A 25,613-nucleotide genomic window follows, 5' to 3' on the forward strand; every position below is an offset into this window, starting at 1 on the left:
GAAACACATCCTATCCAACGCCGTACTTCTCCATTCTCTGAAACACCTACACATCCCATTCCACTCTTAATCAAAACTCTAGTATTGTGGTCAATATTGTAATCTGCAGACCTTGTTATTTATGACAATCATATAAAAGGAATAACTTAATTAGGATTAAACACCTTAACTGAGATTTCTGACAGAACACGTATGTGAGAGGCTAGCTCTGGAGTGTAGTGGGCCCCGGCCTCTCTTTTCCACCCCCTTGCACACACACAAAGCGAGGTTATGCTGAACCTGTGTTGAACGTTGATTTGAAGGGGCCAATGCACCATTTTGATGGCTTTTCAATGGTTCTTCTAGACTGAGTTGAATGCTGCTTAGTTTCAGTAAAGACACTGTAATAAAGGAGGATTTCAATTTGTGACATTTAAAGGTGAAACATACAAGACTGGTAGCTTAAAACTGCTTAAAAATTTACAAATTATCAGAAGATTGTATGACAGCTACTGAAGTAAGGATGATAACGAGGTAGCGCCAGCCCGTACTGAAGTGTAATACCGCACTGTATCTCAAGGTGAGACACTGAGTCACTGTTGCATAAAGCCTGCGTCAGTCTAACATGAAGGAAGGAAGAGCTCTTCCCAGAGATTGCTTTTTCTTTTATAAGGAGTAAAACAGTGGAGCCCAACCTGCTATGGTCAGTTTAAGCCTTGTGCTGTTTGCTGCACTTATCCTTCTTTGCAAATGAAAAGCAAAGTAAAAGCAGCACTACTTCCAGAGGAGCTGCTGCATGACCCTGTAAAACAACACTGACCTTTTCGAGAGTAAGGTGTTCAACATATTGCACCTTTAACGATAAATAAAAAGCGACCTGAGAGCGTGTGTGGGGGTGAACCAAAGAGAGCAAGAGTACTGAGCGAAGTTCAATGTAAATTCATTTGGTAGATGTGTGTCATAGATTTTTTTTGCGCAATAATACAGTATCTGAAACTATACAGCATTGGAGCACGAACAGTGAAGGCAAGCAGTTATCCCATGACAGTTCCATTGAAATTTACTGAACACACCTCATATGCATGTTTCCTGTATGAAAGGTAGAAGCTGAATAAGCTAGTACAGGCTGTGGGGTGCTAGGAGTTGATTATGATTTGATAGGCAGAGCCATTTTCTGGGCGTGGCTTGGCTTCAGTGGTAGTGGTGGGCTTCGGAGGCCAGTCAGGGTCCACACTGAGCTCCTGGGCAAGGTGCATGTAGCGAGCTTTGGGTCTCATCTTGCGGGGGCAACACTGGCAGGACAGACACTTGTGTCCATACAGATCATTGGCTCCCTGTGAATACCACAACATGAAAAATAATCAATTAAGTAAAACTGCAGAAAGGTTCCCTGACAGACAAAGTTTGTGTGTGTTTTTTAATGAATACTTGAACAGCCAAATCAAACAAAACTGCTACATGCAAAATATAAATATGCTCATATAGTGTCAAAGTTGTAATATGCATATTTCTTGACACTGATAAACTATAGCAACTGTGCGTGCATGCAGATTAAAACAAAATTCAGCATGATTCTGGTCTACAGACAGCTTAAAGACTGAGCCTTCTCCTTAAAAACAAGCTCATGGATTCAAAGAACAAACAGACAAAGGATCTTTACATTACAAACATAGACAAAAGGGTAACTTAGAAACCACACACTGACAAAGACATTTAAGGTCTCACTATTCAAATACAAACATACTACACTTGATGAGATCCAGTGACAATGTTGAGTGATGCTAAGAAGGGCAGCAAGCAGAGGGCCTGCAGACTACCACAGGGGGTGGAGCGGTGGGGGGGAGGGGTGTGTGTCATACTTGCTAGGCAATGGGAAATATGTATTATTATTATTGTTGTTATTATTAATAAGAGTAGATGAATGTTTTGCTCAGCATTCTGCATGTCTATTGCATGGAAGCATATCACTTATTTAAATGACCTACAGTACAGAAAAACATTAAAACTACACACATTAGATATGATGAGATTATGGGTTTACTTCACCGAAGGCCAGCGCTGCTTCAATAGCAACAATCTATGACATCCAGCAATAGTTTCAACATTTGATGTCATGTGGCTCAGCCTGAATAAAACTGAGTTACCACGTTTTTAAGCCCTGACCAGAGTGCCCGTTAGAGGGACAAAGGGAGGAGCGTACAGATCAGAAGACTGAGGTTTTGCACATGCACGTGGTTAGCAGTTACATTAGAAGAAAAAAGTGGGAACAGAGAGAGAGAGAGAACACCACACAAGAGTAAAAAGAAAGGGCTAGAGAAAAAGGTGTCAGATATTTCCAACCTGTGGTGCCGGGGCGGCAGGAGTGACGCCAAAGTTGCCCTGTTTGTCTCGGCTGAACACAAGCTTCCGTAAGACGATGTCAAGGATGATGGTCTATGGGATGGTGCAGTGGGCAGGGGAAAGAATTACAGAGAGTCTGGTTTGATTTCACAAAGCTCCTGTTATAGAGGTGCGCAACTGATTTTTAGTGCCACACTGCTTTAAAGTACCAAGTATAGCAGTTTTCTTTCCTTCCATGAAACTGAGTGTTAATCATTGCATGTGAGGTTAAAATTAAGCTTATTAGTAAGAAGGCCGTGCATGGTTATTGTCGTCTAAAAAAAATACTGCAAGCTCTTGATGAAACTGAATCTGCTTGCTGTGTTTTTGTCCCTCCAATTCACTTCAAAGATGAAGGGAAACTGCACTGTTAGTTTAGGAAAAGGCTCCATCTACGGGGGCATACTAAGCAGTACGTGAATGCAAGGGCAGCCATCTAAAAGGAGGGCAGAAACAGTGATACTGCTCCAGCGAGTCAGCAGGCAGGCATTAATAATCCAGTGTCGTGAAGGTTTACAGAAATAAATTCTAAAAAGCATCCTTAATTAGACAAACATGTGGAGTAAAATACCCACAAATGCACATATTGTAACAAAATAAAGTCACATTCTTTAAACGGTTAACTATTAAAAACCTCACACTTTGCTTCTTTCCGTTTCTGCTTTACAACACAAAACTGATCTTGCTGTCCAGTTAAACGAGATAAAGATGAGCACACTGCATGAGAAAACAAAATCTGAACATGGGGAAAACATCAGCTGTTACCCAAGTGTGAACGTGTGGATCTTACCTCCACCAAAACAGACACAGCAGCATTGACTAAGATGATGAGGAAAAGTTTTAGCCTCCATTCAAACGGGATGCAAACAATCTACACAGACAGAGAAACACTCGTCAATGAAGCGACAAGAAAAAGTTATAAAGTTAGTCTTACCAAGACAGCCCTGCCTTAAAGCTTTATGCACGCGCAATACTACAGTAAGTCAAAAACAAAGTCAGAATCTCCATTTACATGAATAAATACCAAGAAAAGATGGAGCCTGAGGTGATAAATAAAGCTGTATCTTACATTAAAGTATATAAAGTGTGCATTTAATGTCTTCCCACCTCCATAAACCCATTAATGACGTCTACTCGGTAGAACAAGATGAACAGCAGGAAAACATATAAACTCCCAGCAGACAGCACAAAAGGCCCTGTGAAGAAAACACGCAAATAAAATTGTAGAGTTTACTTTTTAGGGCATATATATATATGTGTACACACACACACACACACGTACACACACGTACACACACACACACACACACACACACACACACACACGTTAGGGAAAAGTTTCTTACAATTCTTATAGCTCGGCTGCCTGAAAGGTTTGCCTTTGGAGAAAACAATAGCAACAATGAGATACTGGAAGGAAGAGACGTAGAAGAGGCTGGTGTTCTCATAGTTTTGGATGTTGTGCTCGTCCTCTTCTGTCTCATTTTCAAAGTCCATTTCAATGTGTGATGTGAGGTTGCAGACACTGTGTGAAGACAGAGAAGTCATTAAGAAAATTTTCACTCTGTGGTCCTTTTGTACTGCATCTAGAAAGTAATCACAGCGCTTCACATGTTCAGAATCTTATAGCCTTTTCCAAAATGGATTAAATTCATTTTTCAACACAAAAATTATACACACAAATCCCACAGTTACAAAGTAAAAAACGTTACTTGAAATTCGTGCAAATCTGGTCACCTCCCTGACTAAGGCCCTGGTGGTTCAAAGTTGATACAATCCCATCTCAGAGGTCTACAGATAATTCCTCGGACATCCTGGCTTGCTTTGCGCTTTGACACATGGGATCTTATTAATTGACATGTGTGCCTTTCCAAATCATCCCCAATCAACTGAATTCGCCACAAGTGGCCTTCAATCAAGTTGAAGATCATCTCACATGATCAGTGGAAACAATAAGATCAATTCTGAGTGTCACGGGAAAGGCTGTGAATACTTATGCACAGGTTATATATTTGTTTCGATTTTTAATACATTTGCAAGAATTTCATTGTGGTGGATTAAATTCTATTGTGTGCAGAATTTAATCCATCATGTAACAAAATGTGGAACACGATAACATGACAACGTTTAAAACTTATAATGAAACCAAGTTATTATTTGATTTGGGTATTTGTCTGCTACACATTAGAAGTAATAGTCAGTGCTCACTCGGTAAGTGGCGTCCAAACTTTGTACCAGGGCTGCTGTTTGACCCAAAGGAATGTCCAGATCTGGAAGCCCAAGCAGATGAGGATCTGGGTCAGCACAGAGAACAGCAGAGGCCCTGAGATCAGACCTGATGGAGGACGACGGGACACCAGCTCTTTCCACGCTGGGTTCAGACTCACTGATAAGGGGCAGAGTGAATAGTGAGGATTATTACATTCAGAACAAATAAACACACATATCGCTTATCCTTGATACTTTAGTTGTACTTACTGGTAAAGACAATGAGGAGGATGATAGCAATGTCGATGAAGAGGAACTGGAAATCGCCAAGGTTACTTAAAATCTAAAAACCAAAAACAACACGGTACAGATGACAAAAATCTGAATTCACTGGATTTCTCATCTAACTAAGCAGGCAGTTTTACGTACAGAGTAGAGGAGAGTGACGCTGATGTACTGGATGATGCTGTAGAGGGCCATAAACTTAAACACACAGAAGGAGGTGATAAGAGCAGCACGGCCCTCCCTGCAAAAACAAAGCAAACTGTGTCTTAACAACATAACTGGGGGGAAAAATTGCTCACGGAACAACAAATTCAACTCCTCAAAACATTTGAATAATAGTGTGACACTGTGTGTAAGAGCCAAAGTCAATGTTTATGTTTTTCCTTTTTTGTTCTGGTGGCACAGGTGTATAGCTTTACCTGCGTCTCAGGTGATGTATGTGGGTGTGGTCACAGTCTATTTACCTGATGTCGGTGTACGCAGCAGGTGTGTTGGGTGAGTGGTTTGTGGGCAAACTTTTCTGTTGAACGTCATTTTTTGGCACACCAGTTAATCCATGCGCTAGTTGTAAATTGATTGAAAGCGCAAATGTTTGTTTTTGTTTTGTTCTTAAAATAAATGCGCAAAGTATAAGTTCGACTCATTATGGATTATTGGAGGCGCGTCACAGGGACACAACCAACTCAGCCGGCCGCGGCTTTATTTACGGATGAAAGTCGCAACACTGTGTATATTTGCCAGACTGCAAATTCAGCCTATAAGATACTTATTCTTAATACCGTTTTATTCATTTATGGATCAGCATGTAAATAAAAATACAGACCTGATGAGGTTAGGGACACAGGAGATGTTGGGGGTCCTTGAGGTGAAGGGAGATGCTACTGAGGCTTCGAGCTCCGACAGAGAGATCCCACTATGAGCCCTCTTCAAAGCCTGGGTGAGATAAGTTAGCATTATATACATACTGCTGTCAGATTGTGTCCATTACAGAGAGCTGTTGTCCAAATGATGAAGGTGTACATACCCCACAGTCATTCGCGCCATCACCACACATTCCAACAAAGTAGCTGCGAGCACATGAGAACAAACAGTAAATCTTTACTCAGTGTAATGCTTTTTAAAGTCGTTGCAAGATCAAAGCTACGATGCCACAAACTTTCAGTTTTGACTTAAAAGCTGATTCTGCTGCTCATTAATGACAAACTGTCCAGCAGCACACGATGGGAATGTTAAATAACAGAATGTTGAAATCTCATTTTTGACAAGTTCAAAGCTACATCCCATATTTGACTAAATACTCACTCGACACCCTGCAGCGTCTCAATCAGCTGGGTTTTCTGGTCAGGTGCCATTCTGGCAAACACTGTGCCGCGCAACACGAGCTATAAAGCAGAGCACACAATCAGGAGTCAGAAACAAAGACGTATTTGATGCAACTTCTGTTCCATTTTCGTTTGAGCAGTTTCTTACCTTTTGAAGCATATCTGGGAAATGTTCATCGATTACAGCAAATGATTTTCCGTTCATAGCAAAGTGGTAGAGCTCTTGGCTTTTGGGATCATCTATGTGACAGACATCCTCCAGGCTTATGTTCACTTCCTGTTCCAAAGTATGAGAAATTTTAAGAAATGCATCGAGATTTAAAAAAACAAAAACAGGAACATTCAATAATTACTAAAAACCAAGTCTTTGAACTGTTTTAACAATCAACAAAGACATCTTTATATTATTTAACAAAGGTTCTGAACCCACACAGAAATTCACTATTGAATGTTAAAATCTGCTGCATTTTATCTAATCAATAAATAACTTCTATAACTTGTAATCGATGTTAATCAAATAACAGGTAATGGGTTTTGGATGATCTGATCACACACCTTTGTTTTGTATTTGATCTGCTGAAAACCTTTACATTTCCTTTAGTAGACAAGATACTGCTCAATTTATATGTGACATTACGAGCTATGTTTAGCTGAAGTATGTTCAGCTGCCTGTGTGTTGTACCAGTGTTAGAATTAGACCCATCGATTCACCTGAAGTCGGGATGCACTGCGAGGTTTGTCAGCGTATCTCCAGGTGATCTTGGCGGCTTGTCCATCGTGTGGAGGGAGGGCATCGGCAATTATGACTGTGTCCTGGGGAGGGATCATTCCGCAGTCGCGGGCCACAGAGATGGCCGTCAGCATGTTGTCACCTGCAAAGTGATTACGATATTAATTTTGCTATAACATCCCACAATTCAGTCATTTGCTTGTCATGTTTTCATCTTCAGCCTTGGGTTATAAATAAGTTACCCAAGGGTTTGCTTGGCTGTGACTGATGATAGATGATGAATTATGAATGATGAAATACAAGCTCAGTGTCACCTCACCCTAAGTGACACCACAGTAGAGTTTGGGGGCTAATGGAGATGGATGAGCTTGCAAAAAACAGGTTAAAAGTGAGCCAGAGTACGTGCAAACCATGGATCAATTGTGAAACAATCAATTCTTTTTAAGGCTCAAAGTTGAATTTGATTCACAGCCAAGTACAGTGAGTCTAGACAGGAACACCTGGTTAAAGTATACACGCAGAGTAAACTATTGCTGGCATACCTGTGACCTCTCATTTGTTATGCAATGATGGAAAATACCAGCATGTTCTCACCAGTAACCATGACTGTGCGAATGTTGGCTTGATGAAGGTCCTGCAGCACCCCTGGAGTTTCTGGCTTCAGCTTGTTCTGCATGATGATGAGACCCAGGAACTCCATGTTTGCTTCTATGTGATCCCTAATTCAACGAAAGACATATGAATGTGTTTGTGTCTAACAAAATCCCCATATTAAACATACATTTCTTCCCAGTAAATTATCTCTCATTAAAATATTTTTTTGTTCCACACAGAGCCACTTCCCTTTATTTTCTTATTCAGATCACAGAATGCATGTATTACATCAATGCAAAGTACACTACCTGTTGATGTTCTGGACCTTGTGCCAAGTAAGTTTTGATTCGAGCCGCCGATGAGCGAGAGCAATGACTCTGAAACCCTGCTTCGTGTAGCCTTCCAAAACCGCTGCAAAGTTTTCTGGCACTGCAAAGAAATGAATACAATAACAAGAGAGCCAATCAGTGATTCATCAGTAACAAACAGCAAGAAAAGAAGACAGAAACCCAAGAATTATAGATTCACAGTGCAAGCACCAACACTAACAACAACACTAAATACTAATTTTGGAGCAACAAAATCATTATCTTGAAGTATGCTCAATCATCCAGGGAAGAAAGTCCCAAAAAGTTGATTCTGCTCATCAGAAAACAGTTTCCAGATGAACAGAATCTACTTTTGGGACAAAATCATGGATATACCAGGTCAAAGATACATTTGTAGAAAAATGTATAAAAGAAAAAATAAAACAAATTGTAAGACAACATGCACATCTCTACATTTTGGACACCTCACCCGTCTCTCTTCTGCAGAGACTAGTCACAACCTCTGGTGCACCTTTCATGTAGGCATCCATACGTTTCTCCCCGAGGAGACGAGCTACTACACTCATTCTCTGGAGCGCTGAAGAAAAAGGGAACTGGCGCACAATACCAATCTCATAGGCTGCCTGCATATGCACACGTAAAGACAAACAAAATAAAATTATTTGTTTATTAGAAAGAGAAAGATGAAATGCTAAAATCGAGTTAAAAGTATACCAGTTATACACAAAGGCACTATAGAAATGAATAAAACACAAATACTCACATCACCAAATTACTCTTTTTAAAAATAAAATGAAATGAACAGTTAACTTTGACAGGCATGAAAAGAAATACAACTACTACTTACCGAGAGCTCATAGAGTTCCTATAAAAACAAAAACAAAAACACACAACAACAAATAAACCAGTCATTAAGAGTAAAAATACACTGTTCTTTTTAATGTTATAATAACATGGACACACACACAAAAAAATGCACGTTTAGATGCTGGACAGATATATTCATATAATTTTATACTTTTTCTAGACTCTGAAGGCCTGTGGTGTCCTGCTAACAACCGGGTTGCTGTACATACCATGTCCTGCTCTGGTGTTACAGCAGGCTCCGGGGGCAACAGCTGCTTAGGCGGTCGAACGACAGTGGGCATGATACGATTATGAAGAGACGTTTCCTCCTCGGTAGCCTCTTCCAGGATCTGGGCAGGTAAATATAAGTAAATGTTTACATTTCATACCAAGAAGCTTTTTAGATGTGCAACATTAAGACATTGAAATAATGCTTACATGTCTTTTAGGCAGAGGTAACATTTACTTTGAATAATTTTATCCAGACATGCCAAAGACATACTAAAAATCAGAACAGCGCAGCTTTTGTATATAATCTAAAACTCGTACACTAGATTAGTACAAAAGAAGAGGACCTTTCTAATCTCGAGCCATCAACATGATTGGAATCATGCAGATGTTTTTGTGGCAGGTTATAAAGCAATAATGCGTTAATGCCCAGTTTAGCAAAATTGTATCCAGCCTAAATACTGACAGAAGGGAGAATAAAGGGGACACTGCATCACAAAATGGATTCATGAGTCTCATAACTCTAGCCTGCCCTTACAGACATTTAGCTCGTGGATAGATACAGATGAACTCACCCAGCCTGTAGCCTCAAACATTTTGAGGTCCAGCGGGTCCCCAGACAGCTGGCCTTCTATTTTGGTAAGTGAGTGGCATGTGGCCATGCAAGCCACAAACTGGGACTTGACAAGATTTTCCTTGTAGGCATTTTCTTCTGACAGGTGGAAGCTGGAGAGGCAGAAGAAGTGGGCGGTGAAGAGAGATTAAATTATACTCCTTTAACTACATTGTGGGAGTCATAAGAAATTGGGATGATCTGATATCGTCGTGTTGGTGTTGTTCCCACATCATCATAATAAATGTTGTTCCAGGTTCAACATTGCAAGTGACCAATCACCTTCTTGTGACATAACACTTCTGCAAGCCAAGCGATTCGTTCAATTATGAAATTCCAATGTTGCAAGAACAATATGTATAATGCTTACCGTTCATTAAAGAACAGTATCCTGAAATGCAAAGAATTCAAATCGCTGGATCGGAGGACAGAGGGAGTTTCTCGCAAGTTAAGTACTTTTCTTTTCACGGCTGTTTTTTTTCCGAAGTCGCAACAGTATGACGTCACAACAATGTGATTGGTCACTTGCAATGTTGAACCTGGAACAACATTTATTATGATGATGTGGGAACAACACCAACACGAGGATATCAGATCGTGCAAGAAATTGATTGAGAAATGAGCATTTGCAAGATAAAAACTTTTAATCTATCTGGTAAATAAATGATTAGGCCTTTAAAATTCAGAGCTATTACAATTCAGTTTTCTAACGATAACCTTAGTACTAGAAAAAAGACATATCATCCAGCCACTGCTTATTACAATGCATGATCAGTTTTAGGCATCACTGGGAATCTCAGAGACAAGCAGATTTCTTGGTTTCTGCTCGTATCCAAATTTCTTCTGAGCTGTTTGAAACAACCATGACAGGAACAACACATCCGAGTTGATTAAAAGACTAGTAAATGTCTATGTAATTTAATGTTAACACCCCAGATCCTCAGTGTAATTTGTGCATTTACAGCAACTGTGTCAAACATAAGGTCTGGGAGCCAGAATCAGCCCAGCAAAGACTCCACTCCAGCCCACTGGAAATCTTTGAAAAATGAAATGAAAACTTTATATTTTGTAGTTACTGAATTTTACACATTTATCAGAGTTTTACTGTTCTGACCCATTTAAGATCAAAGTGGGCAGCATGTGGCCCACAATGTAAAATGAGTCTGACATCCCTGATTTAGAGGGATATGAAATGTTACACAGATACACTCCAGTATATTCTAAGCTCTTTTTAACAGTTTATCAGTGGCTGAAATAAATGACACCTTCAGATTTTTAGTTTCTTTAGGCTACAACATGCAGTAAAATAGGCTCACGTTTACTAATTTAGGGCACAGAGCATCTTACCTGCCATTCTCAACCCTCTGGACTCCCCACAGGTCTAACCCATCTTCTGTCAGAGTTCCAGTCTTTAAAGATAAAAGATAATGAAATTCAACTGAATCAACACGGGGTGATCTTTGCTACCAGTTGCTTCTACATATGACATGGCACTAAAATTCTACAGAGTGACTTAAGCACCGTCTTTTACAACTGATAATCTGAATAAATTAGAGACTCACTTTGTCAAAGCACACCAGATTGATCTGGCCGCAGATATTAATTCTCTGTGGGCTGATGCAGAAAATGCCAATACGTTTTAGGCGTCGCTGTGCATACACAATGCCGGCTGTCATAGCGGCTGGCAGCGCTGGTGGTACTGTTATGGTGACAATGTCCAGGGACTCAATGATGATGGTCTTAGCTGGCACCTAACAAACAAAAAACTGCAGATGTTTGCATGTTTGACAACCCTGATTCTCGACAACTCACAAAGAGCCCATGTTCTTCAGTGCTAAGAGATACACAAATGTGTGAGAAGACTGTCAGTTTTCTGGAGAACAAAATATTTGTTTCTACTGGCCACAGAGGATGACTCACTCCTAGAACAGCTGCCTCAGGCATTTCAACCAACCCGATTAAATTGTATTGCATTAAAAAGGGAAACCATCTGAAAACGTAATCATCTTACAAGATTTTTTGGAGAAAAAGAAAAACTGAAAGAGGAGACCGATCATTCTCCTTTAACTTTCTGCATTACCTCGTTCATGATACTGAGTACAATGGAGTAAACAAAGCCGATTCCAGCCACAGCCACCAGACACAACAGGAAGAGGTAGGCATCGCGGTACAGCTTGAAGTCGGTGGGTTTGGGATAAAGGATGGAGCGCACCAGCTGGCCTTTAGCTGTGCTGAAACCTGAGTGAAGAAAATGAATCTTTGGTCATTTTTAAGTCTTAGGCCCTTTCTCAATTCTCAAGTACGCGAGTCCGTGCTCGCGTTCTCGGCGAGTCCGGACTTGCCGAGAATGCGAGCACGGACTCGCGATTTGTACAACTGGAACACCAGCGTACTTGATGATGTCACAGGTCTGGAGTTTTTACTGCCGTCCCCTCTTAATTTAGCTGTGAGTAATATGTTATGAAGCTTAACTTTAATCACAGCCAAACCGGTTTACTCAGGAACAAATAAAACACTGAAATAAACCAAACATTAACATTTAGAAGTGAACGAAGTGACTTATATATCATGTTTAACCTCAGTAGCGAAATCTCTATTAATAAAAATAGTGTACATGTGTGACTTAATAAAAACAAGCAGGTGAGATGTTAGAATGTTTTTATTTTTATTTTAGTGGACACTCAATACAATAGACAGCTGCTGGGGTTTGTTTAACCTGAGTAGCGAAAAGACCGCGGGGGGGTTGAAAACGATGTGCCGGGAGTCCGCTGTTCTCGCCGGCTCTAGTGATCCTCGACCTCGCGGTCTGCTATGGAGCTGGCGGGTCACAGACGTCTCCGAAAACGTCAGAGCACGTTTGGAAATATATAATATCTTGATAAATCGAGCAGATATTTGAAGTTTACACAGCTACATTCTCGCTTGAAAATAACTTAAAAGTTTATTTTGTGACCCAGAAAGAGTAATATTTAAAAGTTTTTAGCCGCGCTCGTCCGCCATTGCTGCGTTTTGGACGAAATGCATTCTGGGTTATTTAGCTGTACCAAGTCCACACAATAATAATAATAATAATAATGGATTGGATTTATATAGCGCTTTTCAAGGCACCCAAAGCGCTTTACAATGCCACTATTCATTCACTCTCACATTCACACACTGGTGGAGGCAAGCTACGGTTGTAGCCACAGCTGCCCTGGGGCAGACTGACAGAAGCGAGGCTGCCATATCGCGCCATCGGCCCCTCTGGCCAACACCAGTAGGCAAGTAGGGTAAAGTGTCTTGCCCAAGGACACAACGACCAGGACAGAGAGCCCGGGGATCGAACCGGCGACCTTCCGGTTACAGATACGCTTCCCAACCCCCTGAGCCACGGTCGCCCCAATGCATGCGCGATAAAACGGGCGGAGCGAGAACACATCCGGGAATTTTTCGCTTTCTCGGCTTGATGCGTACTTTGAATTGGAACAGTACTCGCTCTCCGACTGATGACGTGTCACGAGTACACGAGAACGCAAGTACGCATATTGAGACAGGCCCTTACTTTCTTTCATTCTGTCATTTGAACTGAGGCAAAATGTTCTGACCAAACGGACTTTTATAGATCAAACAGCAAGCTTGTTGTTCTAAATTGACAAACCATTTTATTCCAGCCAACTTTATCAAGCTCCCACTTTGCAGTAAAGTAAAGGATTTCATTAGAGACTATGTCACTAACTTAAACATATGGTAAATGGTAAATGTCCTGTATTTGTATAGTGCTTTACTTAGTCCCTATGGACCCCAAAGCGCTTTACACTACATTCAGTCATCCACCCATTCACACACACACACTCACATACTGGTGATGGCAAGCTACATTGTAGCCACAGCCACCCTGGGGCGCACTGACAGAGGCGAGGCTGCCGGACACTGGCGCCACCGGGGTCTCTGACCACCACCAGTGGGCAACGGGTGAAGAGTCTTGCCCAAGGACACAACGACCGAGACTGTCGGAGCTCGAACCAGCAACCTTCCGATTACAAGACGAACTGCCAACTCTTGAGCCACGATCGCTCCATATAGGCTAAATCTCACTGTTATACTGTAACAGTACCCCATTTCATTTTAAAAGATCTGGATTATTACAATCACATTAATCATTAAAGCACTTGAATCCAGACCCCCAAACTAACCTGTGCGCACCACTACAGCCTTGACCAGTTCGCCTGTGTAGAAGCGGGTCTGGATTACATTGGTGCCACAGAAGAGTGTGTGTCTCTTATGCTCCTCTGTGTTGTAGGCACTACCAGCCTCCTCCCCCCTGTCCCCTGGCACTGGGTTTGGGAGGTTGGTCTTTGTCACTGGAACGCTCTCACCTAATGAAGATTAAAAGACATTAGCACTGCGTCCAGAAATACATAAGAGGAAAACCAGACTGTTTGGAACTTGCAAAGACATAAAATTTGAAGAACGAAGTCTTTACATGTGCTTCTCTACCAACCTGTAAGCATGCTTTCATTGACGATACAGGTGCCACTGACCAACACGGCGTCACATGGCATGATGGTCCCATTGCTGGGGATGACTATCACGTCACCGGGCACCAGATCAGTAGACAAAATTTCCTCGATATCTGCCAGGAAATATGTGGTAGAAACAAAGTGAGTGAATGTGTGCAATCAGATACAGACATCATACCTAAAACAGGAGAGGTGAGAAATGTATTCCAAGTGTAGACAGTGGACATGATAGGCAACAGGGATGAGGAGATTGTAATAAACCCAAGGCAGACCCGACCACTCGCTCATTCTTTTCAACATATTGTTGTTGTCCTTTACAGACACACACAACAACAACAGTCAGTCAGCACAGAGTTGCAGATGCCGTGCAGGTGTGTCCGCCTCCCCTGCAGCAGCACTGGCAGCAGCCCCGCCACAGAGATATTTTGTGTTTAAGAGCCTCATAGTCTTGTTCAGCACTTCTCTCATTAATAATGCCTCTCTACGCAGCAGTGGAAAAAGCTGAGGCATCATAAGCAGTACCTTACAGCTTATGTGCCCCCACAGCTATGTCTGACAACTCTAAACCCAAGTTCAACCACCCTCCTTTGGACAACTAATGACATGCATTTTGAGATGGTGATGGTATTGTCATCACTTCTGCAAACACAAACAGAACCTTTTGTGCAGAATAACAGACCAAACTGTCCATCCTTATTGTCATATAGACTCTAACGTTGCAGTGTTTCACAGCAGAGGACATTTAGAGGGCAGCCAGTGCAGGGTCTGGCTCGGCATAAATGCAGAAAAATCCCCGTTGTCAGATTTGGATTGGAAATCCCTTTTTGAAACTAGCTGAATATAGAATACCTGATGCATTTTTCCTATGAAAATAATTTTTGAATCTCAAACAAAAGATAAAATCAAAGAAAAAGTTTTACAAACCATTATTGGCTCGGCATACGGACACACGAACAATACTGTGAGCTGCCACCATGTCATGAAGCATGACGTATTGCTGGAGAAAGAGAAGAAAAATAACAATGATTAAAAAACCTTTTTAATTCCCATGAACATCTGTGAATTGCAAGGATGTTTTCATTTGAGTTAGTCAACCATGAGCCAGTAAACCACGTGCATGCGTTGGACTGAAAACGCTAGATTAGATACTCAGTTTAGTCACTGGTATAAATCATAATGGTAGAAGGAAATAAGAGGGGGAAAAAGGTCTTCAACAGGCAGTCGTCCGATTCTGTGGTACTTAATGTAATGTTCCATATAAATGAGTCAGCCTTTGAAGACGTTTATCTGAGACTGAAAACAAAAACAATCGTGGGAACGCCATCAGGCAAAAACACAGCTGGACAAACTGGGCTTAGGCCCCATTGCTAATGAGGTGGGAAAAAAGCAAAAGCTAAGTAAGCCGTCATCATTGTGTTTTGACATAATGATACAATAAGTAAATCTAAGGATACGTTATCAGTGGCTGATATGACATAAATACTTGAATAGTTTAAGTTATTCCAAGGATGCTGAAGATTTTCAAAACAAGTGTTTATATTAGAAAAAAAGAATCAACCTGTTTCTTCTTTCACACATTTGCTGATTAATTCTGTATTAATAGAGCTCTGTGCTAAAATTTAGTTTCATTAAACAAAATCTAAGTATTACAGAAAAACAAAGTGAACTAATTTTCAATCCACTGACTTAAAATTGCTCCTGACAGAAATACGAGTTCAATTCAATCTCATGATGTTGTAGAGCTCACCTTTTTGATGGTGTACAAAGAGGTAGCTATGGATATGACCGACATTAAAACAATGGCCGCAGCATAGTAGTAATACTCATCGGCACTCCACAGGATCACACTGAAGAGTTGGAAGATGTAGAAAGGGTTGAGGACCTGCAGAAGGATTTAGAGAGGAATCGGTATGGCAAGCAAAGAGGTCAAATAAAATAAAACAAAACAAAACAAAGAGAGAAAAACGGAGAAAGATCCAGAAATCACAAGAAAACAGAAATATTTGAAAATGTTGAACCAGTACAATTTCCTTAAATATAAAAAAAAAGAAAAGAAAAATTTTAAACACAGTTTCATTCATAATGCGCTGAAATGATTAACAACCTACTTCAGCTAATCGCATTAACATGAAAAAGTAGCAAGACAGCAGTACATAAGCACGACTCTGTTCTGACAGAAGAAAAGGATTTCTGTTCTCAAATTATTATACGTGTGCCACACAATAAACTAATTCACTAATATTTGGTGCAAGGTGTCAATAAACCCACAAGATGAAAAGATGTCTCACACACATTCATGCTGCATACAGAAACTCAAACTTTGCTTTTACCTCTTTGATAAGCAGCTTGAAAACAGAAGGCACTTTCACTGCAATTTCATTCACTCCGAAGAACAGTCTCCTAAAAGACAGGAAGAAAAATTGTATTTAGTTTGTGTGTAAATACCAAAGACTGTGGATATTCCTCCTCCACTGTTCATTAACTCCAGTTACAATATCAGGGCTTATAGTTTTTAACCCCAACAACTGAACAACAACAACTCCTTGCACCTACAGTGCCGTACAAACTTGAGTGACTTTGTCTTTTGATTGAATGTTACCTGTACTCCTGCTGGTTCATAGTCAGGCCTGTGCTGTGCTCCGAGTGGAGGGTGGAGCAGCTGACCTGCAGATCCTCCAGGCCACTGTAATAGGAACATTGGAGGAGATACTTTAATTCCACATAACCGAAACAGCAAAAGCAAAACAAGCATGCAAGTTGCTATAAAATGAAAATCTTCTCCCCCTCAAGTTTTTTTTGTTAGTCAACATACAGAGCAAGAGTCATATATTTACTTGTCATTACTGCTGTGTGCAACCTTTGAAGAGTTTACTTAAGAGGATTCTGCAGTGAAAATTGAAAGTTATATAGTTATAAAAGAATGCTTACGTTAAAACCTCAAAGTTCTGCTTCTCGTCGTTCCAATAATACTTTGTGCTATGAAAGGTAAAGTAGCGAATCTGAGGGGAAAAAAGAGCAAAGGGACCAAAATAAGAGACAGATTTATTTGGCAAAAGTAATCATATTTGTATTGTTGTCCATAAAACAACCCTTCTATGAACTTTGAAAAACGACAGTCACATTCATTTATGTGCTTAGTGCATTTCCAGTTTATACTACAGATTTATGTTGAGACAAGTGTTGTGCCTACCTGCGTGGGCTGGTAGTCTGCAAATTTCCTGATGAGCTCCTGAGCAGGGCTGCCATCGGAGGGATGAATGGTGTGTCCGTTGGCCTGAGGTGGGGAAGCAGAGGAGGAGAAGGGGTAGGAGAGGGAGGAAGGAGAGGAAGGGGAGGAGGGGGAGGTGGTCTGGGTCTCCAGGCTGTGGAAGGGGTTTCTCCCTGGGGCAAGCATCACTCGCACCCTGGCCAGGAACCAGCGCCGGAACTCATCCTAAACCACCCAAACAAAGTTAATCTAGTGAATTTCTGAGAAGCTTCATTAAGTAACAACAAATTTCCCCCTATTAAGTGCAACGTTTATGAGGAGGAACAACATTATTCTATATGTCTGTCTCCATTTTTAGTCACTGGGAAGTGGGGTGAGAGCTCATAACTATATTTCCATTAATATAACGGAAAAATACAGATGTGAAATTTTTTACTAAAATAATAATAATAATAATTAAAGCTGCAAGCAGCGTTATGAGGGTCCTCGCACCCCAGCACGTCAAGCCACGCCCAACACCTACAACCAGCACGTCCGATCTGATGTCAAATTGATGGAATTCATACATTTAACCACCAGCTAACATTTCATCTCATTCGATCATGATTATAGTCGTCCCACTAGGTGGCGCTCTAAACATTACTGACAAATGGCATAACAACAACTATTTCTGAGCTCGAGTCTCATCGTGCCTGCGACCTTTGTGTGAGATTGGACATTGTGTTTTTGAGTGACAGCAGATTACTGCTTTTTGGCGAGTGTTTGAAACTCCACGTGCCGTAATGACCACCCCGTTTCCCTCAACGTAAAAAGCTTCGCAATTTAACATCACAAAGGTCTTCAGATTCCACGCACTGCAGATCACGTCAATCTGATGAAAATCTTTGGAGGAGTTCGTTAAATGATTTGAAATTTTGTAGGGAGCCATTTTGCGCTATTCAAGGAAAGTGATCACATAACAACAAAGCCTGAAAAGAGGGGAAAATGTCGTGAAAATTACACATTCATCTTAAAATGGCTGACTTTCTGTTGGATTTGGGATATTGCTCCAAGAGACTTTTTTTTACATCTTGATATCTTCTACAAGCTTACCAGGTTTCAGACTCATAGATAAAACACAGAGCAGGGGCTGATGATTTGAAATTTTGTAGGGGGCGCTGTGGAGCCATTTTGCGCTATTCAAGGAAAGTGATCACATAACAACAAAGCATTCATCACATTGGAGGTGTGTGCCAAATTTCAAGACTTTTTAAACTTTCCAAGCCCCTCAAAAGCCACTTCATTGTTAATGGTGAACCGCGCTGCCACCAGGGTGCGCCGTTGAGTTTAAAGTCACAGTTTTCGCACTGAAGCATCATGAGGGACTGATGGTGATATTCACCGCTTTTGAGGTGTACACGATGAACCTGTGAAAATCAGTACAACAAAGTACACATGACATTTCCTGTTGCCACTAGGTGGCGCGCTGCGTATTCCTGACAATGGGAATATCAATCTATTCAGGGCGGGTATGACATCATGTCTGGTGCTGATCAGACTGGATTTCATTGAGTTATACTAATTTGTTTCTTCATGGCGAGACATCAAAGTTCGCCATGCTCTCGGGGTCACACCCTTTCGCGAAAACTCACAGTTTTCACTGTAACCCAAGACCAACTCCTTAAGGCTTTCCTGGAGAAATTTGAAGCTGCAGATGTCACCCATCACAATACTGTACCCCAAAGTGTAAAACATGACATTTCCTGTTCCCACTAGGTGGCGCTGTCCTTGATGTCAAATGTGGCAGTTGAAATATGTTCAGGGGTGGAGCCTTATCATATGTGTGCTCTTTGGTCCAGATCGGACAATGTATGACAGAATGAGAGGCAATAAGATTTTCATGGCGAGTCATCGAAATTCGCCGTGGCGCCACGGCCTCACCATATCACGAAAATTCAAAAGCTCCACAATTTAACATGGCCCAGGTGTGTAGTTGACACTGACCAAAGATGAAGCTTATACGACCAAATCCCAAGGAGGAGTTCGAAAAAGTTCGAGGCATGGAAATGGCAAAATTTAGAGCCAAAATGTCATCTTTACGTCCAAATGCCGGACTTCCTGTTGGGTTTGTGTCAATGTGCCCACAGACTTTTTTGTTCGTCTTGGCATGATACACATGTGTGTCAAATTTCATACATGTAGCTGAAATGATGTGGTCGTAGGGCTGCATTTAACAAGGCATAGGTGGCGCTGTAGAGCCATTTCCCAGTGCTCATATTTAAAACCATTAAAATACAACATTTTTCACCAGACCTGGCATGTGTGCAAAATTTCATGAGTTTTTGAGCATGTTTAGGCCCTCAAAAAGGCCCTTGTTTTGCCTGAATAATAAGAAGAAGAAGAAGAAGAAGGAGAAACGGAGCAGATACAAAAGGGCCTTCGCACTTTTAGTGCTCGGGCCCTAATAATAATGTAGACAGACAGAAATCAACAAAAAAAACAACAAAGAAAAAGCCCACAACTGTGTTTGCACATATTAAAATTAAATGTTAATTATTATTATTATTATTTACTAGTCTTCAAAATAGTTACTTCTAATTACGTCTTTACCATTTTTTTCATGAATTGGCAACACCAAATAATAAATAAAAAAGAAGCCAAAATTGTTTTAATATGTTTTGATTAGTTTGTTGATAAAATGTTTAATCTCTAAAATCCACCACTTCCTTTCTTGATTAGATTTTTTCCAACCAAATATTAAAAACCCATTTAATACGAAGAAAGAGAGAAAAAAATAGAAAAACTTATTTTCTAAGTAAATAATTTTTCTCTTTTTTGAATAATAATGACTCACTGCTGCTTTACTTGCTACCTACCGTGGAGCGCAGCAACACCACTTTGGCCTCACGGGCTGTGGTACGAGTGCAGGTGGACTTGACGCACCATTCTGGCATCCAGTAGAGCACCAGGAGAAGGAAGCCCCCTGTACACAGCACCCCGAGGCCCACCAGGGCCAGCCGCCAACGACACAGACGGTAGCCCTGCAGCTCCTTAACAAAAAAAAAAAAAGAGAAAACAGGAGCACAGTATGGCACGTTAGGTAACACAGTATGTAACTTTCTGGTAGTCCCACAGGAGTTAGCAGTGAAGACAAAGTAAGCGTAGCGGTCATCACTGTAGACTGGACCGCAGGTGGGGTCGAGCAGCGTGAGCTCACTGGGGTTCAGGCTGGGAACAGACTCCAGTTTCACAGCCAGGGTGGTTATGGTACCATTAGGGAAACACTCAGTAAGCAGTGAGAAGAAATTGCAAGCCATCAAGAAGTCACTGATGGGCACATTAGATTCTGGATCCTTCAGGATCACGTCAATTCTGGTATTTTTTCAATATGCGTATATGTGAAATGAAAAATACCATCTCCTCCTCTTCCCCCTTGTTGACAATCTTGAGGTCTTCCTTCTCCATGCTGCAGAACAGTTTGCCAAGCCCCTTCCTTAGTCACTGCAAACAGATCAGACAAAATGTCAACGTTGAACAGTGCGGGAAACATTTAATGCTGGGCTTACACTGTGCGATTTTTTGGCCCATTTTGAGCCGATTTTTGAGTCGTGCGACCGTTTTGGCGATCGGCCCGATTTTGGCCTTCATCATGCGTCGTGCATCGTGTAGTATACGTGGGGTAACGAGACGCGATTAACACCTCACGACCAGCTCCCGATCATCAATCGCTTGGTCGCGAGGATTTCAAACAGGTTTGAAATCCTCGCGACCGTCGTGAGGGTGTCACCGCAGATTGTCACACTGCGCACGCGCAAACACAAATGTCAGCGAAAAAGACGGCGCAGCACGGCAGTGCAGCGTGTGATCTGGACACAAGCGACGGAGGCACAACTTGTAGAACTATGGCAAGCTGATCCGAGCCTTTTCGATGTGGCCTCACAAAATTATCACGACCACAACAACCGTGAAAATAGTTGGATCTACATTGCTGCTCAATCACAGCTGCCTGATCAATGTTTTTAGCAATTTAGCAAAGTTGATGGCGGTGGTGTGCGTGTCTGTGTGTGAAAGACAGAGAGGGAGAGCAAGCGACAGAATTTCTGTTATAACCTTCATTTTATGGACGCACAGTGTGAGCACTCGGGTCGCATCAGAGCATCGGGCCGTATAGTGTGAGACCCTGCATCGTGACCTATGAACTTCTAACCCCTGCGAGTCAATCGTACAGTTTGAGCAGGAGCTGAATCGCGCGACTGAAAAAAAAATCACACAGTCTCTGCCCAGCTTAAGCTTCACAGCAGGCTTTGAAACCGAGAGCTCAACAGCACAGTGTCGGAACAAGTCACAAGATAACACCACATTATTTGTTTAAATTAAAGATTGATTAATCAAAGCCCTGTAAAGTGCTTAACAATGTCAAATGTCAAAGACAAATGTCAAAAGCAAATTACAACTTTGGAAAGCAAGTTTCTGTCTTTTTAATCAATATTCTTAACGCAATCTTCTTGATTGAAGTGACCAGGGATTTTGTATTTAAGCTCCACGTGGCAGGTCGGATATTGCTTAGGAAGGAAGCTGATTTTCTGCATCATTCACAAGATCAAAAAAACATTTACCAGCACTCAAAGTATGCACTTTAAGCCAAAGAGGTTTGGACCAGTGGAAGTAACGGCAACTACAGGAGGGTTTTAATCTATAACACATATAGTCACACATATAATCTATAGAATATATATTTTTAGCTAGCAGATCATACACATGTTATACTCGCTAACCCTGCGAGCATGCTATATATTTAATTTTTAGATTTCTTGAAAGAAATCTCACTTGTGGATTTTTTTCCCCCAATAAAGTTTGAAGTGACAAATCCTCACCCCCCCACCTCCCTCTTCACCCACGACTGCAGACCTGCCAATGGTTCCAACACCATCATTAAGTTTGCAGATGACACCACGGTGATTGGCCTCATCAGTGACAACGATGAGGCCGCCTACAGGGAGGAGGTGGATCGTCTGGCTGAGTGGTGCGACACAAACAACCTGCTGCTTAACACCGAGAAGACCAAGGAGCTCATCGTGGACTACAGGAGGAATGCTGACCCACATCCACCCATCCACATTAAGGGGACGGCTGTGGAGCGTGTGAGCAGCTTCAAGTTCCTGGGAGTCCACATCTCCGAGGATCTCACCTGGACGACCAACTGCTCCAAGCTGGTCAAGAAGGCTCACCAGCGCCTCTTCTTCTTGAGGACTCTGAGGAAGAACCACCTGTCCTCAGACATCCTGGTGAACTTCTATCGCTGCACCATCGAGAGCATCCTGACCAACTGTATAACAGTCTGGTACGGGAACTGCTCTGCCTCGGACCGGAAGGCGTTGCAGAGGGTCATGAAAACTGCCCAGCGCATTGCCAGAGCACCACTTCCTGTCATAAAGGACATCTACAGGAAGCGGTGTCTGAAAAGGGCTGGGAAAATCATCAAAGACCCCAGTCACCCATCACATGGACTCTTCACCCTCCTGCCCTCTGGGAGGCGCTACAGGAGCCTCCGGACTAAGACCACCAGGTACCGGAACAGCTTCTTCCCCACAGCTGTCAGACTCCTGAACTCTGCCTCCTGACATCTGACCCACGTTAAACTCACGGACTGGACATACACACACACACAACCACATACACACACACACACACACACACACACACACACACACACACACACACACACACACACACACACACACACACACACAGGACAACTGTACCCTCAAACACACAATAATAACATGGACTGAACCACCACTCACAACCACTAGCACTTTATATAGCCTCTTAACTGCACTACTGTATAGTTCTGTGTAAATAATCATACGATAATTTTTAATTCTATAACTGTTCGCAACTTGCATAGTTCCCATTTCTGTATAAGTGTATATCTCATATTTCTGTAAAGTTCATTATTTCATATTCTGTATAGTTTTTTTCATATATATATCCTGTTCATAGCTTGTACTCACAACAGCCTGTACATACTTATAGTTATAGCATATTCATAACATACTTCATACCGTGTACATTATAACATACCGTAATAGACCCATTTCTGTAATATACTTACATATCTATATTATTGCTAATATATATTGTAATATATCTATATCATGGCTAAAGCACTTCTGGATGGATGCAAACTACATGTCGTTGCCCTGTACCTGTGACATGTGCAATGACAATAAAGTTGAATTCTATTCTATTCTATTCTTTTCTGGCTGCCACTTCAAACAATACTGTCTTTATTTCTGTGGCTCTCTCTTATTATGAATCACTTTGTGGCAGAATACACTTTAGACAAATGTAAATGAAAGCATCGCCGTATGCCAATTGTAAACTGCAGGCATGTGCCAGTCAGTTTAGAATAGTTCCCATTAACTAATTTCACTTGGTAAGGATAAAATTGGAATAAAATATAAATTAAAACATTATGGACATAAAGTTAAGAACATGTCTATGGATACATTAGTGAACCGTTTTGTTTTTCCTATCTCTGTCCACATACAGTCGTGCAGCATTTACATTGGGTTAAAGAGATTTTAGCAAATTACAAATTCAGATGTAGACTGTAGCACACAAAACATGGCCCAGCAGCAATGAACAGCACTTCCCAAAAAGCTGCTCAACCTTAGTACACCTGAGACTATCTCTTAAGTCAATACACCCACACAGTCTGAATGACTCATCAAACTCATGCATTACTCCATATCAAACTTGTTGCTCCATTCCTCTCTCAATTCCCAAGAGGACTACACATCCCGTACAGAAGGAAAATTGCCAGTGTGTTTGGACGTGCATGTGAATTTTGCTGTATTATCCACTGAACAATCTTTGTCAAATGATTCCTAAGGTGCTTGTAAACACAAGTTAGGCTATAGACAGTTTCACTTTTTACTTAAAACCCCAGCAAACCGTCACTAAGTAATATTACAGACAGTTGATCAGGTTCACTCCAGAGGGGCTAAATGGGGCTACTTGGGGAAACATGGCACACAAAGATGCAAATTAATGTTTCAAGAAGTAAGGCCCAGACATTAAAACAGTGCCGCATTTGACCATTTCTACATTACACAAAAGACAAGAGAAAGTAAAAAAGAAATCTGAGAAATCAGAGAATCCAGCTTCTCTGATTACATCAGGCACCACTGGTGGGGTGTGGAGTAACTGAAGGTGTAGCTCTGAAAGTCAAGAAAAACAAGTCAAGAAAAACCAAGGAGTGCTTGACCTTTACCTTCCACTGTGCTAGCCTTATACAGGTCAGTATAGACAGGAGTCAAAGTTAACTGAAGTTAGACTCAGGTTACAAGCCTGAATATTAAATAGCAAAATACATCAGTACACACAAAGATAAGCAAATCCAACGAGGTATTAAGTCAGGCAAATGGTTAGGATACCCTCTCTGACAGCAATTATCACTGGAGAGTTCTGGTATGATATGTCAGGACAGAGTGCCAATAGGGCCACCCTTCTACTGCATCCAACGCCCTGTATAACCCAATTATCCTATATCACTGCCTCGCACACTCAGATCTTATCTTGCCTGCTGCACCCGGGTGGACTTTTTCTCTGGCATACTGCGGGATATTTTGCTTAGGACCAAGCCCTTCCTTGTATTTTTCAATAGCAGCCCCCCTAGCCAGCGCTCAGCGGTGGCTGCATAACAACAAGAACATTCCCTCCTAAATTTCTGCTATAACTGGAAATGCCAACCCAAGTACATCATGGACACAAGCACCCACATGACTGTCCAGAAATGCATTGGGAAGGCACAAGCACAACCCGATTGCATTACAGAAACATTTAAGCTAAAGGGACTGGACTGATAAACACACACACACACACAAATCACTCAGCTTAACTCAACTACTCAAAACATTGAGACTGGACTGACTAATCAACACAAGTGCAAACACACTGACCTACACCACCAAACTATCGTACACACCAACCTGTAAATGCTCTTTTGCACAATATTATTACTGGACTTTTTGCACTAACTTCTTTACTTCCTAATTTTTGCTGCTACACTAAGGAATGTTTACTGTTCCTCCACTACCTCAACTCATCATCACAAAACCTTATTATTATGTTACGTTGTGTTTTTTTCTCACACTGTCACTTTGTTGCTCTTGTTCGCACATTTGCACGTGCACTTTGTTGTCTGCTGTCTGTTAACAAAAAAAAAAAAGTCTTCTTTAGATAGTTAGATTTTGTTAATTTATGTTGTCATTTATGTTAGGTCAGTCTGTCTTGTCTCTGCTAGCCAGCTAACTAGGCCTCTTAGTTAGCTAGTTTAGTGTTTTCTGTTAATTTATGTTGTAAATTTATGTTGCATGTACCACCTTGGTCCTGGAGGAACGTTGTTT

General features: G+C 41.4%; 1 protein-coding gene across 2 annotated transcripts in view; it reads right to left on the reverse strand.

Annotated features, from left to right (window-relative positions):
• Positions 1 to 903: 903 nt before the first annotated feature.
• The window catches only part of atp13a3 (ATPase 13A3), a 35,508-nt gene continuing 10,798 nt past the window's right edge, over positions 904 to 25,613 (reverse strand). The window contains exons 3-34 of one of the 2 annotated variants that reach the window (XM_026194423.1): positions 20,614 to 20,700; positions 20,076 to 20,249; positions 17,203 to 17,445; positions 16,941 to 17,011; positions 16,612 to 16,695; positions 16,343 to 16,412; positions 15,760 to 15,894; positions 14,937 to 15,009; positions 13,994 to 14,125; positions 13,686 to 13,868; positions 11,594 to 11,751; positions 11,076 to 11,264; positions 10,861 to 10,922; positions 9,476 to 9,626; positions 8,903 to 9,022; positions 8,674 to 8,691; positions 8,296 to 8,449; positions 7,806 to 7,926; positions 7,498 to 7,622; positions 6,885 to 7,045; positions 6,322 to 6,450; positions 6,154 to 6,233; positions 5,876 to 5,918; positions 5,675 to 5,784; positions 4,996 to 5,092; positions 4,837 to 4,909; positions 4,567 to 4,744; positions 3,705 to 3,883; positions 3,466 to 3,554; positions 3,149 to 3,229; positions 2,320 to 2,412; positions 904 to 1,313 (exon numbers count right to left, since the gene is read on the reverse strand). In XM_026194423.1, the coding sequence (XP_026050208.1) occupies positions 1,116 to 1,313; positions 2,320 to 2,412; positions 3,149 to 3,229; positions 3,466 to 3,554; positions 3,705 to 3,883; positions 4,567 to 4,744; positions 4,837 to 4,909; positions 4,996 to 5,092; positions 5,675 to 5,784; positions 5,876 to 5,918; positions 6,154 to 6,233; positions 6,322 to 6,450; positions 6,885 to 7,045; positions 7,498 to 7,622; positions 7,806 to 7,926; positions 8,296 to 8,449; positions 8,674 to 8,691; positions 8,903 to 9,022; positions 9,476 to 9,626; positions 10,861 to 10,922; positions 11,076 to 11,264; positions 11,594 to 11,751; positions 13,686 to 13,868; positions 13,994 to 14,125; positions 14,937 to 15,009; positions 15,760 to 15,894; positions 16,343 to 16,412; positions 16,612 to 16,695; positions 16,941 to 17,011; positions 17,203 to 17,445; positions 20,076 to 20,249; positions 20,614 to 20,664 (3,825 nt within the window). In that variant the 5' untranslated portion in view covers positions 20,665 to 20,700 and the 3' untranslated portion in view covers positions 904 to 1,115. The remainder of the gene's footprint in view (positions 1,314 to 2,319; positions 2,413 to 3,148; positions 3,230 to 3,465; positions 3,555 to 3,704; positions 3,884 to 4,566; positions 4,745 to 4,836; positions 4,910 to 4,995; positions 5,093 to 5,674; positions 5,785 to 5,875; positions 5,919 to 6,153; positions 6,234 to 6,321; positions 6,451 to 6,884; positions 7,046 to 7,497; positions 7,623 to 7,805; positions 7,927 to 8,295; positions 8,450 to 8,673; positions 8,692 to 8,902; positions 9,023 to 9,475; positions 9,627 to 10,860; positions 10,923 to 11,075; positions 11,265 to 11,593; positions 11,752 to 13,685; positions 13,869 to 13,993; positions 14,126 to 14,936; positions 15,010 to 15,759; positions 15,895 to 16,342; positions 16,413 to 16,611; positions 16,696 to 16,940; positions 17,012 to 17,202; positions 17,446 to 20,075; positions 20,250 to 20,613; positions 20,701 to 25,613) is intronic. The other variant, XM_026194424.1, reaches the window with a different exon arrangement.

This window comes from Astatotilapia calliptera, chromosome 15 (genome assembly GCF_900246225.1).
Source record: "Astatotilapia calliptera chromosome 15, fAstCal1.2, whole genome shotgun sequence".
Lineage (NCBI taxonomy): Eukaryota > Metazoa > Chordata > Actinopteri > Cichliformes > Cichlidae > Astatotilapia > Astatotilapia calliptera.